Here is a 17,049-nt window from a genome sequence, read left to right as displayed (position 1 = left end):
AGTGTCACATTTTCCAAGCATCTGAGAATATAAATCATCAATCAACCATGAAACTTGACTAGAAATCCAGTAGGTAACTGTTTGCAGTTTTTTAGCTGTAATGGCAAGGACTGTCTACATGAAAACCCTGCTGTAGCGTAGGTTCAAAAAATATCTGATCTCATTGATTTTTCAGCGGAAGAGACATATCGGTAACGACATAATCGCCATAGTTTTCCAAGAAGAGAACACCCCCTTTGTGCCAGACGTGATTGCCTCGCATTTCCTCCACACCTACATCATCGTGCAACCTGTCACATTCCCATCGGGTTGCACCATGTACAAGGTGGCAGTGGCCGCCAGAGACGACGTGCCATTCTTCGGGCCGACGTTGCCCAATCCTGCTTTATTCAAAAAGGTGTGTAACTATTTAGAAAGCTGTATAAGATAACCCAGTGCATCATTAGACACCCATACACGCAAGTGCATCTTGACTCCCATGGCCATTTCTGCTCTTATCCAACTATAAAGGTTGCTTGAAATGTGTTTGCATTTACAAGATATGACGGCTTAAATATCTGTGAGAGCTTAAATATCCCAAATTCAACGAAATTAAGAAAGAAATTGGGAACATTGGGAATCGATGCACTGTGTAGACGTCTAGCATCTTCTCCAGGCAACATGAGGACTGGAAATAAACATTGGATATGAATCGTCGCTATAGTGACAATTGGGGGGCGAAAAGGTTTTATAATGATGGTGTGTATGCCTTAGGTGCACCTAGATGTGAGACAGACCAGTTCGTATTATATGTTTAAAATCAATTTGATTCATCATCTGTTTCCGATACGATATGAGTACTTGTTGTTATTTTTTGAGTATATTTTCGATCAAATTTTCAGGGTGCTGATTTCAGAGAGTTCCTGCTCACCAAAGCCATAAATGCTGAGAACGCATGTTACAAGTCGGAACGATTCTCAAAACTCGGGGCAAGTCACGTACTAAGTCTACAATATTTGTTCAACTTGTTGGAGTTTTTATGATTGTTTGGAGGCTTTTTATTGCAAAGTTGGTCCTTTCACCAAGTCTAGTCCTCGAGGGTTTAAAAAGTCAGTCGCTTACTTCACAAACCTCTATCAGGAAGGAGCCTCTTTCTAGCTGCCTATTACATGTATTATGACATAAAAAACTGCTGCATCTCCGAAAATCCGAGGGACAGTTTTTCGTGAAATGGGGTTTAGTTACCATAGTTTAGGTTCTTGAGACACCATTGGGTGTCATCCTCCATCAATGATATCAAATCTCATAAAATGTTACTTCTAATACAGGGACGAACGCGGGCTGCGCTGTTAGAAACCTTACACGAAGATCTGCAGAGGAAAAACCTACAGATGTTTGGGATATCGCCATCATCGTTGGATTTAAAACCTGAAAGTAGCGGCTTCATGGACTTATTGAAACGGTCGTTAGGAAGTCGGAGCCGGGGACAGACATTTGATCAAGGGGGCGCCACACCCAAGAGGACTAATGGCATGATTTCTCCAATCAACCCTCTTCCGACGCTAGGAGAGGACGAACGTACACCAACACCGGTCAGTACCTATTTCCAAAAAGGTTTCCATGCCCTTACTCCAGACTCTGCAAACAATAAAAATAAATGGAATTTTCTGCATTGGAAGCCAGTTGTCCAATGCAGAAAATTCCTCCTTGCAGAAAATTCCTTAAAGCAATGTCTGCGAAATTGGTCGATGTATTTTTATCAAAAGGTTCAAAAAATTTAATCTGAATTTGAAGTTGGTCTTCATTCCTCTAATCAGTCAGTTGTTATACAGTCCAAATCACAATTGACATCCAGTAATGCACGTGAAACATGGAGAGATAAGCATGCACAACACGCACGTAGGTTGCACAACTCGCACGTAGGTTGCACAACTCGCACGTAGGTTGCAGGTCACTAATGCGAAGCAGGAAGAATGTCATGGATGTCAACTGTGACTTGGATTGGATTGAAGTAGTGACTAGCAGGCTATGCAGGTTGCTCCTAGATTACCTCAGATTTTCAAATGATTGTTCCTCTTATTTTTAGGTTAAAAAGCATCACCGAGGGAAACACATGTTGAAACAACATACGACTAGTTCAGAGAAAAAAGAGGCAGCTGAACGAAAGATGCTTGCAGATAGCCAGAGCTCAGGGAGTATCACTCACTCGTCATCGTATAAGACGGTGAATAGTCCACCACCTAGTCCCGAGTCTAGTCCAGATAGCACCAATGGCAAGAAAAGGTAGGGGAAAAGGTCTGATATCTTTCTGTCTGCCCACATTCTATGTGGCATAGATTTAGTTGTGTTGTACAATAAATGAACACCATGGCACTATAAATTGTCTTTTTTCTCTCCAGAATATGCCAACAAGGCTCAGCCAATCAGAGCTCACCTTCCAACTCGCGGAGTAGCAGTTTTAACAGCCTGGACGACTGTGGCGTCGAAGTTTATGTCAATCAGAATACTCAAGAACACAATGAAGATTCAGACACGGGCATGGTGAGTAAAGTCCTTTGACCAAGAGCACAAATTCTGCCCTAAAACATTGAGGAAACTTATAAATCTTTGTGTGAATCTGATTGAAAATTTGATTTTAATTCATTTTCCAGGAAAGCATGTCTTCGGCTGAGACGCCCAGCACGAATAAGTTGATCTCACTCTCCAATAGCTTTAGTGAAGATGTCGGGTGTATACTCATGACAGACCAAGAAGGTCAGTTACTACTTTAAGGATTACCTTCAGAATATTCCTGAACTCCGGGCAATTCGTGCCAACTGCCCAGGTTCCAAGTCATCTGGTGTTCCTGAATTCTGGGTCCCTCGATAGTTCCTTGCAAAAATGGCTTTCCCATGGCATACCGAAATGCGCTAGTATTCAGCTGATGCATGCATTCGGATCTAGAGATACTGATGGGCCTCCTAATGGACTGATTTCAAGCACCATATCAATGCTAAGGCGGCATGACAAAGCAAAAGATCATATATAAAGCAAGCATGGACAACAAAAGGTTTTCACTTATTGCAGCCTATCACTACTGTTGATGTGTCACTTCAACTATCGTGTTTCCCTAAGATCCTAAGATCCAAGCGCACAAGTTTCATCCTTACTTTTCAGAAGCAACATCACGGCAGCTGGACACATATAAGTTGGAAATCAACAAACTCAAAAGTGAAAAACTCGAATTATTAAAACAGAATTTGGTAAGTGTAAGGATTTTGACTTGTAATTTTTGTGACAAGGGTGTGTTTGGTGCCAAAATTTCAGCGACTTGCAGCAGCTATTTAAAAGACCTTATAAAAGCAAAAGGAGTCCGAGTAACTTGCGAAAATCTTCTAAGTTTAATACTGATCTTGTTTATTTACCCTTTTCAGGCAAGTCAAAAAGACATCAAGCGACTTAAAGATCGAGAGGTAAAACTTGTGGGAGAATTACAAAATTCCTCGCGAGAAATTCAGCGATTGCGGATTGCTATGATTGAAATTACACCGGAGTACTCAGTATAGCTGACACGTGAACATTGACTTGTACAGGGAGTGTCACGTGAACAGTGACATCACGTGTGTGCCAAAGTTTGATGTGATCAGTTATGACAATATCAGCCACTCAGTATAGCTGAGATGTGGACAGTGGACAGTTGGTATGAAGAGTGCTATCGTTCAACTAGGGAATTTGAAAGCTGCGACTGTTACGTGGACAGTGACATCACGTGTGTGCCAAAGTTTGACATGATGATCCGCAATGACATCAGCCACTACCCAGTATAGCTGAGATGTGGACAGTTGGTGTGAACAGTGGTTTTGTACAGGGATTTGAAAGCAGTGAGTGTTACCTGAGCAGTGACACAGAACAGGATCGGCTGATGTGTAACAATAAGGGCATGAGCTGTTATAATGAGAAGAGTGACTACTGGCTAAAGTTTGGGCTTGAGCTGTTAAAGTGAACAGGCAAATCTGCTGTGTCACGTGGACAAGAGCTGTTAGTGAAGAGTGACTAAGTCATGAGGGTTGGAGCTGTAAACAGTGACTACGTTGTTGGGTTGGGTATGCATGAACAGTGACTATGTCAGTATGAGTATAGAGACTAGGTAAAAGCAGAAGCTGTTATGTTAACAGGAAATAGTCACATGGCCCGTGGAGCTGTTATATACACATGTAAACAGGTTAGAACTGCTGATGTGAACAGTGACTATATGTCACAAGCATTGAGCTGTTACGTGAACATGACTACATAACAGGGGCTGAAGCTGTATATGAATGTAGATGAATAGTGACACAATTAAGATGAGGTTGTGAACAAGAAAGAGTGGTGCCATCTAGAAGAATTAAACGGCATGCATTATTCCTTTGAATTCAACCAAAGTGACCCAAACTTGTGATAATTATCTATGTGAACTGTAAATATGTGACCATATGTGAGCTGTATACCCAAAGGCCTGTCAGCATGTTTACATGGGCAGTGAATGTAATTTGAAAATGTGATATCGGTCTTTGTTATAAGCTGAACAGCTAGTGGACGACTAGTCAAGCTTTAACCGTGAACGTGATTATGAACATATGAACAGTCGTGAAGACCATTAATCATTAAATGAAGTTATGTTACAAAATGATACAATGTCCTTTCACAGTAAACATTTCCTAAAAAGAGTAGAAGCTGGAACCCTATTTTACATCAGGCTTACGTTCTGTAGACGTTCATTTTTTGAATACACGCAATACTTCTTTAGTGGTGTTGAAGGAAAAATATCATAGGCTGGTTGTCAGGAGAACATTGTATTAACACTCAGTTGGTATCATTCTGTTCTGTGCCATTCATTAACACTTGGATGTTCCATCAAAACGTTTTTTTGGGGGGGCAAGGCTCTTGTTTTCATGTCAAGAGTCGGCTATCAAGGAGATTATTGACCCCTCGACCTGTGGAGCCTTTTGTCCTCCTAGGAATTTCAACTCAAATAGTACCAGTAGTTAATTTCGTCACTGAATCATTTTGTAATAAGGCTTGTCGTTATAAACATGTGAACAGTGCTGTGATGTGAACCACATATACCCCGTCAGCCTCCTAGTACCGGTGCTGCTTCGTTAACCCTTCAAGAGCTAAATTTGGATGAACAGATAAACACAAATCTTTTTCTTTACTTTAATTAATTCGCATGTGTCAATTGGAAATTTGGCCCCTATTAGGCAAAAAACAACTTCAATCTCCCTCTACAATCCAAATTACAATCGACAACCCTTAATTCGCATCATTGGCACGTACTTTGCACGTAATTGACGTGAAAGCAGGTTAGGAAGGATATGTCCATTCTGACTTGGACTGTATATGCACTATAGACTGAAGTAGTAACCTAGTAACTCCACCTGGTGCATTAGTCAAGTTTCGTAAAAATTTTGGAATTTGGTTTTTGCTAAACTCAAGATTTTTGGTCGAGGGAAAAATATTTTGAGATGAATTTTGAACTCTTGAAGGGTTGATCTGCAATATGTTGATATAAACTTTGCCTGTGCTTTGATCATGTACATGTTTGTCTTCACTAAAGTTGTGTTCATTTACATGTATGGAGGAGCATTAACTCTTTATCCTGCCATAAAGATTAATCCAAGCATTGCACAATTTCACTCGCAGATGATCGATCGTTTTATTTCTCGTCACAGCATTAAAACTTGTGCAGTGGTATAGTTTATAAGTTGGACATCAATCGGGACCAGTTCGTTCTGGTTTCGAATCGATTACAAGTAAATTATGTAAAAGGTCGAAGTGAATAATTCTAGATTCTACTGACCCTAACTTCAACTAAAACACTCGTTGATGCTAAACAGTGACCCTTGAAGAAGTGCTTTGGATGAAGGATTATTGCTCGGTGCTACATGCATGTATATATATATTTTATATATAAAAAGAAAGTTTTGACCATTATGTAAAGATCTAGTCATTAATGATTATTAATGAGATGTGCTTCTATTGTATGGTATTTAATATCAATATTTACTTTCATACCGAGGAAGCAGACGTCACAGAGAGGAAAATAAAGAAAAATTCCTTTACATGATTGGAGCAACAGAAAGTAAGGGTTTTTGGTTCCCAAAATCAGGTCGCTAAAAGAAATGTATATCAGATAGTCATTATTCTCTATGTGCAAGACATTCAACTCAATAACCAGAGTAAATGCATTTAAAATGTGCCATTTGTACATAGCAAATGTTTGTAAAAGCTTTTGGGTTTGCTAATGTTATGGATACACATTCATGTCAAGTTTATATTTTGTGGCAAGCCAGCTTTTCCAGTCTACCTAGTTTTTGGTGGGAGAGGTCGTAGAAAATGTTGATATCATGATGACAGTCCGAGTGAACTCGCCATCACAAGATCACTTTAAATGAAGGTGAGTCAGAGTTCACCATCATTTAAAGTGATCTTACCCCGGGCTTCTATTTGTGAGGTTGTCCTCACAGTACCAGTTTAGGCCAACGGAATCCTGCATGGGTCTGGGTAGTAATAATGTGTTGTCCTGAGGAAAACATGTTTGTCTGTAAGATATGTCATTGTACAGTTCAATCCAACGTTCTCTCTGTGCAAATATATATTTTTTTCAAAACTGCGTGTTATGTGGTTATAGGCCTGGATGAAGCCTGTCTTGTGTATCTTTATATATGTCTCTATAGTTTTGAAAGTACAACAAATCATTAGTGGCTGCTTTTCAAGTTGATGGCGCAGTTATTAGCACGTGAAAATAGAGATAAAAATGAAATGATTGTATAGTCTTTTTGGTCAGTCAATTTAGGCTGAAATTAGACAATTTCCCCAATAAAACTTGTCAAAATTGCCTATATCTCAATTTAGGATTGTATCATACACATTGTATTTGAAATTGGGCCCTGAGTATTTTTTCTTGAGAGATAAATCCACTGGTGCTATATTTATTTTAAGTGATCAGGATAATTTCATTGTTATTGGGTGACTGTCATTCGTGCATATTAATTGGTATGTGCACTCTGCGTTGTAATTAAGGTTGGGTCAATATGTAGTCAAAGGTTCGGATGGCGATCGTCCTTTGAGGACTTTGAATCAGTGCTGCGGCAGATATTTCCAGTATGTTCAGTTAAACAGAGGATCTGCAGGAAAGACTAGTCCAAAATAAACTTTCTATTCCACTAAGCATATTGTTAACTTTCTTTTGTAATTCGCTAGTGCATTGCATGTCTGTTGCCCTTGCCAAGATATGTCCCGTTAATTGGAAGCAAATAAAGACTGCTGTGTAAACAACTCATTGAACCATGAACTGTCTTTTGCCCGTCTGTCAACCAAAGATTGGACCAGTTGGACATGAGGGCTTGTTGTAGTCTCCCTTGCCCTACATAGGATGTTTCAGAAAAGAATTTGAAAGGTCCTTGCAAAACTGGGCTTGAACTGGAGACATAGTCACAACCTTCCTTTCTCTGACCAGCTGGACCCGCAGGGACTGTTGAATTGTCCCTTGCTGTACTTTTTCACATCTTTGGAGCACAGTAGCAAATGGAGGAAGAATGTCCTGGTTCTAAGGAGGAGGATGTTGTGTCATGCAATACAGCATTTCTTGACAGATAGTATAGTAGAGACAATCAGCCCAGATGGGGTTCATATCGCCATAAAAGTTAATTACATGTGTTCTCCAAAACGATGAAAATTCCTATAAAAAAAAAATATTCCCACAGTCTGAGCCAAACTAATAATCAACATTGTACCCTCGGGAGTCGAAGGCGTCTAGTCATCCGAGTGGTTGCCCTTGTCTCAGATCCATACAGTAGGGATGAGATTACTACCGAGTTGTAGATGCGAACCTTCGTCCGGATGCTGGTGTTGCTCTTCCATATTCTCCGAAGCTGCCCAAAGGCTGCACTGAGAAGCTCGGCTTCCTATCCTGAATCAGATTTCTGCGCCCACTCGATTGTCTGTTGTGACATGCGAGCCTAAGTGCTTGAATTTGTCAACCGTCTCCACATCGTCCTCCTCGATTTTGATTTGGGCGACCGTTTCCCCAATTCCCCTTGCTTTGGTCATAGGTCTGGAGGCCGTTAAACCGACTTCATCCCCGGCTTTTCCAAGGTTTTTGAGTGTCCCGTTGGCTCTACTAATGTGCATTCTGGGATTGAGTAGGCCCCTATGAATCTGTTATATTCTGTTTTATTGCATGATATGCCGCTTTAAAAGTTGCTCGGATGTAGTAGTATACTGTTAAAATACTGACCCAGTATTACAAATGGAACTTTAACACCGTTTGATTCGTCTGCTCGGTTGTCTATTTGCCAGAAGATACCAGTGCGATCGCCTAGAGCGTGAAGACATGAAGACAGACAGGATTAGGTCTACTAATGGCACTGAACGACAATGGTGTTGGGGACAGTTTGCACCTTCAAATAGAGACTCTGGATGTGTAAGATCGGACAGAGTTCCCTGGAGTTTTACATATTTCGTATGGCAAGTGACCTGTCCGAGACATCATTGGTGTCTCTCTCCGACAAGCTGATGCGTCGGTTGGTTTACTGCCTGTCCTGGCACGGCATTCTCGTGGCGGTCTGCGCTGGAGCTAGCACTTTGAGAAGGTAAAGTGGCCGTGGGTGGTCCAATTGTAGGCACTTGAAGGAACGAGGGGCTCCTACTGGGAGGTAGAAAAGAATTCCAACTGCGTAGGATTTCTACTGCTGAAGCATCCCTTACTGCCCGTCGCTAGCCCCCGCCGTCTCCGGCCTGAACGTTGTCTTCCGACATAGTTCCTGACAAAAAGAATTGGGGTAAATTCACTAAGGGTGGATCAAGGCCTCTCAATGGAGTGCTGAAGAGAATACTGTGGTCCTGGATAGATCATAGAAAAGGATCTGTGAAGCCCGAAGGACTGTACATGATGACATAGTAACAATATCCGATGCACCAGTTGGCCAAACTGTTTCAAGTTTTCCTTGTCCTATACCGGATGTCTCAGAAAACAATCTGTCCGTTGATCATAAAGACAAGGACTGGACAACATGAGGACATCGTCACAACCTTTCTCTGTCTGGAACATTAGTTGGACACGCTGTTGAATTCTCCCTTACTACACATAGGACATCTCAGAAAAGTACATTTAGAACCTCAAAGGCCAGGTATGAAGACATAGTCACAACCTATCTCTCTCACACCAGTTATGCAAATGAAACTGCTGCCAAAGATTAGTTGGACGAGTAGAAATTGATACCTCGCTGTTGGTACTGGATTCTCACCAAACACCTTCCGGGTGGCGCTATCATACAAAAACTCGACAAGGTACCACAGTTTATATGGCCAACATTTTAGCTCCATCTTTGTAGTGTTTTCTGAGACAACCAATACCTTTAGTTTGATATCAAACTTGTCTTCATACATTTGGAAAAATACCCGAAAAAAGCATATCTGTTTTAGCACATCTTTATTAACATCTAGCACTGTATTTTCATACCATTTACATTTAGAACTGTCAATATTATCAGTCACAACCACAGACCTGCCAACTCAAAAATACCCCAACTGTAATTTGGAATATTTTCAGCCACATTCTCCTAATTTCGGAGGATTGTAGTGACTTCTACCAACATCCAAAGCATCCTCCTGATGCATTTTCCATTTCAAGTAGACAAGGAGTATTATTTTTATAAAGTATTACTACTCCAAAGGGGTACTCGTTGGCAGGTCTGTGTACATGAGAATTGAGATGACTTACAATATTTTATTCCAGGAACAATCTGCCAACATGGCCGAGCACCCGCTTGTTGAATGATGAACTAGAATAATCACTAAACAATATTCATTCTAGAATACTACCAGGACCCAAAGCTACGACTGAAATGATTTGGTAGGAAATGCCAAATGCTTTACTCTTGTTGCTAGGACCTAAAACTAGAAGTAAGGATGCACTGCTATCATTTAACTGTTTTATATACATGTACATGTAACTCTCGAGGACAGAGTTACACCCGAGGACAGAGTTACACCCCTCTGCAACCCGAGTTGCCTGGATGTCTCAAATTCTACCTGCTGAGAGTAAGGAAAGCCAATTTTATTGCTGACATAATACTAGAGATGGGACAACCTTTTCTTTAGAATTCTTGTAATTTCAAGACGAAGCAAATTCGATTGTGTGTGAAAAGCTCCTTATGAGCTATCAATGGTGTACAGCACAAAGTTAAGAACTACATGTAGATGAATATATTTCCAAATGTACAGATTAACATGTATTAGCAAAAACTTATTAAAGTTTCCGATACCAGTGATGTCTAGAACACAATATACCAAATATTCAACATATCTTCATTGTCAATATACAAATTTTGTACAATTTAAGTACACTTGAAGGAAAGAGATGAAACGTTATGGAAAATTCTCACAACTAGACATATCAAGTGCAAAAGTCATTGCAAAGATCTCCTAAAGAACTTTCAAATGTATCACACAAGAAATGTTTTGATCAACTGAGAGGATTTCCAAGAGATACAGTTTATTTCATTAGTTTTTACAACAACAGAATAAATACAGCTGTGAAACCAAGAGCCTGAACACATCAAAAAGTTTCTTTTATAAAGCGAATTCGGTCCGACACAAACAGTTTTAAGAAGAATTTTTTTGATTTTAAAGTCGTCGAATTCAGATCACACAAGAGTACAGGTCATAAAGTGTCTTACAGAACAGCTTTGCTATACCATGTATACGGAATTCACTATAAGCTGTAAACATATTGGCTGTTTCTATTTGATTTTGGAGGCTGAATGCAGCTTCCTAAATGATCATACATCAGTTTTTTTATGTCCCTTGCAAGCACATATTTGTCGACCTCATTTACTTTTTACAAATGCTTTCAACAAAACTGGGTTTGTGTCGCAGCACATACATGTAACCTGCAATAAATTCTATCCAAAAATATGACTTACCGCTGAACATAAATAGCCAACAAGAAAGGGGCCAAGCAATAATTAACTAATTCCATGGCACTAATCAAACCTAATAAGCATAATTGTTCATGGCGAAATGAATTCTATACCACTCACAACAGTCTAGTTTTATTGATAAGTAATTGATTAGGCCGATGGTTTTCTGAAATTCTCTCCGGCGTAAACCGCCTGGGCTCCTAGTTCCTCCTCTATGCGAAGAATCTGATTGTACTTGGCAGTACGTTCCGATCGGCATGGAGCACCGGTCTTGATCTGTAAACGGAATTCAAAGGGTTAAAGAAAATTGTTCATGAAACTGAGAAGTAACGTTGTGGAGTCCCTGGAACTTTGCGATGGAGCACTCCAGCATCAATTGGTCTTGAAAATGCCAACCCTGTTCCCTGTCCAAGGGCTTCATCCAGATTGCAGCTACCTGCCCATTTGCAGAGAGTCTAACAGCTCAAAATATTTGATTCCGAAACTTACTTGCCCTGTGGAGACCAACAGCAGGTCCTACAGGGGAACCGGCCCAGGCTCGGGCCAACCCCGAGAAAGCCAAGAAACAGCATCACAAGGCACGCATTGACAGAGTTGAATGTCCTAAACATACCTGTCCTGTGCAGAGGCCAACTACCAGGTCAGCAATGAATGTATCTTCAGTCTCTCCACTTCTGTGCGACACCATCACGCCCCATCCGCTCTGCTGGGACAACTTGCAGCTGAAAAGTTGCAACATATTAATCATCGCTCCAACATATCCCAACAAAGTTTCAACAGACATTTGCAAACTAAGTCATCAAATTGAGCAATATCACGCTACTATAAACTTACGCCCGAATTGATTCGGTAACTGATCCAATCTGGTTGACCTTCAGCAGCAAGCAGTTACACGCCTTCTTCTCAATAGCTGTTTGGATTCGTGTTGGGTTTGTTACCGTCAAATCATCTCTACAATAACAAAATATTACTTATATTTTATTTGAAACACACTACAGGCCTGCCCGAAAGGAAAGTTCCCACATACCTGCCCGAAAGGCAAGTTCCTACAGGCCTGCATGAAAGTCAATTTCTTACAGGCTTGCCTGAAAAGAATGTTCCTAAAGGCCTTTCAATTGTTAATTTTGGGCTTTAAAAGCGGCTGAGCAGAGATCCCCTATCATTCATTCTTGGAGCAAGCAGCGATTCTGTCCTTTAAAAACATTTCATTGAGTTCCACTGTTTACATTATTTATATGAATTACATACCCTACAATCTGAATATCAGTTTCACCAGTGAGCTTGGACCACGCTGACCAGTCATCCTGGTCGAAAGCATCCTCAATCGATACCACGGGGTAGCCATTGATGAATTCATGGTAAAGTTTTCCAAGCTCATCAGAGCTCAACTGGAAAAGAGAGAATTCTTTTTGGGTCATTTTGCCATACTGAGAAAATTTAAAAGAAAAAGAGTTGAAAGTCAACTCGAGGTCTCTCCCATTACATTCTAGAAGTGATCTGGGGCTGTGAGTGGGATTGGACAAGCCAGCTGTAAGAGAGATCTGTGATACAGATTTGGAGAGACCGCGTAATGGCCGCCTTAAGGCAAATGTGATAAAACTTTTGTTTTATCTTCTTCATTCTTGTTCCATCTGGAACAGTTTCACATTCAATACTAAGATAAGATGTACATGTAGGACAGTGCCTTACCCAATCAGCTTGATTAGAGTTGGGGTTCTTGAAATCAAGATCGTACTTGGGCCCTGGCTTGCAGAACTCAGAGGCTGCAACATCCATTCCAATCTTGATTTTACCAGTATAACCAGCTTTCTCAATGGCAACTTTTATCAATTCAAGACCTGAAAGCAAATGACCCATAAATTATATAAGGACAAACGGATTTTCGTCAAGTTAAGGATGCAGGTCATCTGACTGTAAAAAGTCAATGGTATTGCCAATGATCTATCATTGGACTGGGAATCAAATTTAGTCAGCAATGGGTACAATCACCTTCTTTGTTGTCCTGGATGTTGGGCGCAAATCCACCCTCGTCCCCAACATTGCAGGCATCCTGACCGTACTTGCTCTTGATCACAGCCTTCAGATGATGATAGACTTCGGTACCCATGCGCATGGCCTCCTTGAACGAGGATGCTCCCGTTGGCAAGATCATGAATTCCTGCATGGCAAGTTTGTTCCCGGCATGGCTCCCGCCGTTTACAACGTTGAATGCTGGGACCGGGAGGATGACCTTTGGATTGCCGGCCAAGTCGGCGATGTGACGGTACAAAGGTACACCCTGGAGCAAGAGAAATGTGTCAGTCCAAATGCTGTCCACATTAGAGAGGTAGATGCACTACATTTCCCCACCAAAAAACAAGTCTATGAATCAAGGTCATTTTTCCTTCTCAACAATGTTTTCACAGACTGCCAGCTGTTGTTGGCTACAGACAAGGTATCAAATATCTTCAAGGTAACGGTACCTGCTAAGTTTAGCATGGAATTCAGACAATTAGGTGAATACATCACTACAGGCCCTAGCGCATAGCATCGCTAGGGCCTACCTTCAGAGATTGTTTCAATACAGTGAAAGTGTGTACTGACTATAACTACTACATGTAGTACCAGTATCAGGGGGGGGGGGGGTAACATTAACATGACTATCGCAGTAATGCAAGCCATGCATAAAAACTGATATCAGGAACAAATTGCAAGACATTATCAGCATTTTTGCCTGAACTTTTTAGTACTTTTCAGCATAATTTTTGTTAAGTGACCTTCGGTTTTCCAAATGGATTATTTATTGAAGGGAAAAAGTCAATGACTTCAGTATTCATATAATATAATTTTTCAGATTTCTACAAAATTTAAGGCCCGACAAGATGGGTTGGTCGTCCTGTTGCTGTCTCCAAATTTGACCCGCTACATATCAAACTGTATACAACAATACAAGTCAAGAATACAAACCTTTGCTGCTGCTCCAGCCTTGCAGGCGGCCAGGGAAATTCCAAGAATGGCATTGGCTCCAAATTTCGCTGCAATTATCAAGAAAGCATAAATATACCTGAGGCTGAATACAGTACAATACCAAGGAATATTTACTTCAGTAATCAGCGAACATGACTCCCAAATACCCCAATTTTACATTTACATCTCAAATCATGATAAAATTAGGGCATGTGTTCTTCATGACAAAAAAATAGTTGATTTTCAATAATATCCTTGATAATACTCCTACCAAGTCGATATCATCCGGGCCAGTAGTGAGATTTGTCATTCTGACCCCAAACTAACCTTTGTTGTCTGTGCCGTCCAATTTCAACATCTTATTGTCCAGTTCAGTTTGCTTGATCACGTCACAACCAATGACAGCTGGGCCGAGGACGTTGTTGACATTGGCGACAGCCAGGTTTACACCTGTATGGAACAGGACGAGCAAATGATACATTATCATGCAAAAAGGCCAGGCAAATTTAATTGACCAAGACATACATGACACACAGCATGGACACACTGCCATTAAAATAAGAGCCACAATTTTATCGACGATACTGAACTATGAAAATGTTAATCAACAACCTGTAAATTAAAATGAGGTTCAACCATCCTATCTGTGAGTGGGTGCAGTGGAATTTCCGACCTACCTTTTCCATGATGGACCCCCTTTTCCTTGTCACGGAGTTCCAGAGCCTCATAGATACCGGTCGAGGCACCGCTAGGGACGGCTGCCCGGAACACACCTAAAACGACATTTTTGAATTGATTTTAAAACACTTTAGAAAGAAGCCAAATTCGTACAATATCGACAGTGGATTTCTTTCACCAAAAATCTATGTAGGCCTATTTGACTTGGGACCGGGTCTCTTTCCACAATTTTGACTGAATGACTCACCTAACAAGGGCCAAGACATGGAAATATTTGCTCGCCTTTGCATAGCGTGGATTCCAAAGGAAAACAGATGGGACACTTTTCCTTATTATCTTGACTTGCCTCCAATCAAGTCAGAGATGGAGGACGGGGGGGGGGGGGGGGGGCAAAAAAGACTTACCATTTCCAGTTGTGACCTCAACCTCCACAGTCGGGTTACCTCGGCTGTCGTAAATCTGCCTGGCGTGAACCTTGGTGATGTTAGAAGCCATGTTGCCTGAATGATATCAAACATGTCAAAAGAGTCACACAATGAATTCAATGATAGGCCTACCCAACTGAGACCTGTCAGTTATGACTTTCAATTCAAGGTCATCCATCAACTCCAGCCGGTTTGGATTTGTCCACATTCCACGCCGGATGTCTCTAAACACAGCGCGAGTCAGATAAATCTTTTGAACTGTGCACATCCCACGAAATATAAAGATCAAAGAGATTACCTCACTTTACCTAATTGCACTTTAGTATTTGTATGCTTACCTGCTTTTCGATGGACAAACTTGCCGACCTTTGAAATCTGGGAAAGCCAAATGGGCGAAAGCAACCTTGTTCCTAGGTATTTCAGGCTTTCAGCTTATCCTGGCGGAAAATTCGTACACTAAAGAGGTCTCGTTAGGGAGTTTTTCCCGAAAGCGTTTCCAATGTGACCTATTTGTGTCGTATATCACTGGAAACGCCTGATTCCCCTCTTTCTGCAGGATGTTGAATCCGGCGTTTTATTTCTTCAAATAAATCATAAGCGTCGCATTCATGCATTGGCTCCTAACTCTATTGAATTGGCAATCTGACAATCACAGAAAAACGCAAAAAACAGTGGCCATTCTCCCGTGAAAGAAAGTTGCTTACGCTACGCAAATTTATTTTTTAAATCGAGGGTCAACAACATGAGCTTTAGGCCATGGGAATTATTAATCCTGTTTACCGTCCACCTCCCGCATGGGTTCTGAGCGAACATGAAATATTTTCATTATTTTTCTTTAAATCTATTTATTTTATTGTTGCCATCATTTTTTTATTTAAATAATCTTTCCAGTGGTTCATCTTTACCTTAAATTATTGAAAAACACAATAAAAACTTGGCAGGGTGGGCTGACTTCATCATAATAATGACATTTTTTCAATGCCTCATGTTGATGGCCGACCTGATTTCCATTTACTGGAACTTGCTGAATCGCGTGTTTTGACCAGTAAATCAGACTGTAAACCGATAATGAATAATGAAAAATGAAAAAAAGCCTCATCATCTTTTTAAATCACTCGGACGGTAAACAGGATTAATAATTCCTATGGCCTTAGAGATATATTGAATTTTGCACAAATCAGCGAAAAACGCACCAACTGGCACTGGACGGGATTCGACATGATCGGATTCGAAGACAGGCCCGACGCACATACCAAGTACAGTGTACGCATACGTCGGCAACAGCAGTAAAAAGCGTAGTTTCTTGTTATCAACCTGTTGAGCAGCGCTCCAGATTTCAGAAACTCTCAATAGCATGTATTTGCCAAAACTATCGCTAAATCAACACTGGCCTACTGAAGACGATTTTTTAGGAACTATCATGCTGGAGACCTGAGTCGCGCGGGACGCTAGCCCGAAAATGACGTTCCGCCCACGACAGAATTTTCATCCAATCAAATCGATCCAGTCCTCTGCGAATTTTTATTTCGCTTCGGGTTCAAAGTCAGAGAGCAATGTCAGCTTCATTTCAGCATATAATCTTCGAAATGGCGTTCGGCGACATTTTGAATTCTTTTACAGCAAAGGTAAATCTGCCTAAGTCCCAAGCTTGGCCTAGGCAGTTTTACATCTGTTTGATTTAGGCATAAGGTAAATCTACCAAAGTCCCAAGCTTGACTTAGGCAGTTATTCCATTGACCTTCCTACACACCAGACAAAGGAAAGGGCAAAAACTTGTTGTAAAGAGTTTCCAACTTACCACTTGAGAGTTTATCTCCAATCAAAGAAATAACTGCATTAATTGAGAGGTTTTTCTTGACCGAGTGTGCTGTTTCTGGTCTTGGGACAACGTTTAATTAAAAACGAGTAGGCCCTATTATTTATTGCTGGCAAAATCATGATGATCTGAAGCGTGTGTGAAATAAAAACTCGCTCTATTTCACACGAGGTTCATAGCGCCATATAGCCTGGCTATCAGTTACAGGCGAAGAAAATCTCCACTCCAACCTGAAAACCTCTGTGGTCTAACGGTTAGAATG

At 40.9% G+C, this 17,049-nt stretch overlaps 2 protein-coding genes across 14 annotated transcripts in view; one reads left to right on the top strand and one right to left on the bottom strand.

Moving 5' to 3' along the window:
* The window catches only part of LOC135496908 (rap1 GTPase-activating protein 1-like), a 99,848-nt gene extending 92,683 nt beyond the window's left edge, over positions 1-7,165 (top strand). For all 13 annotated transcript variants that reach the window (XM_064786480.1, XM_064786479.1, XM_064786481.1 and 10 more), the window contains 8 exons: positions 176-397; positions 882-968; positions 1,308-1,571; positions 2,066-2,262; positions 2,379-2,520; positions 2,631-2,733; positions 3,136-3,221; positions 3,393-7,165. In XM_064786480.1, the coding sequence (XP_064642550.1) occupies positions 176-397; positions 882-968; positions 1,308-1,571; positions 2,066-2,262; positions 2,379-2,520; positions 2,631-2,733; positions 3,136-3,221; positions 3,393-3,524 (1,233 nt within the window). In that variant the 3' untranslated portion in view covers positions 3,525-7,165. The remainder of the gene's footprint in view (positions 1-175; positions 398-881; positions 969-1,307; positions 1,572-2,065; positions 2,263-2,378; positions 2,521-2,630; positions 2,734-3,135; positions 3,222-3,392) is intronic.
* Positions 7,166-9,413: 2,248 nt separating this feature from the next.
* LOC135496473 (enolase-like) lies at positions 9,414-15,389 on the bottom strand. The gene is made up of 11 exons (XM_064785812.1): positions 15,310-15,389; positions 14,951-15,046; positions 14,546-14,641; positions 14,196-14,318; positions 13,869-13,936; positions 12,912-13,200; positions 12,612-12,760; positions 12,171-12,310; positions 11,757-11,873; positions 11,536-11,644; positions 9,414-11,198 (listed from the first exon to the last, which is right to left on the bottom strand). The coding sequence occupies exons 2-11, from the start codon at positions 15,039-15,041 to the stop codon at positions 11,073-11,075; spliced, it is 1,308 nt and encodes a 435-aa protein (XP_064641882.1). The 5' UTR covers positions 15,042-15,046; positions 15,310-15,389; the 3' UTR covers positions 9,414-11,072.
* Positions 15,390-17,049: the final 1,660 nt, after the last annotated feature.

The sequence above is a fragment of the Lineus longissimus genome, chromosome 12, assembly GCF_910592395.1.
Source record: "Lineus longissimus chromosome 12, tnLinLong1.2, whole genome shotgun sequence".
NCBI classification, from domain to species: Eukaryota; Metazoa; Nemertea; class Pilidiophora; order Heteronemertea; family Lineidae; genus Lineus; species Lineus longissimus.
Note: the sequence above shows the minus strand (reverse complement) of the source record. Positions and strands in the feature narration are given on the sequence as shown.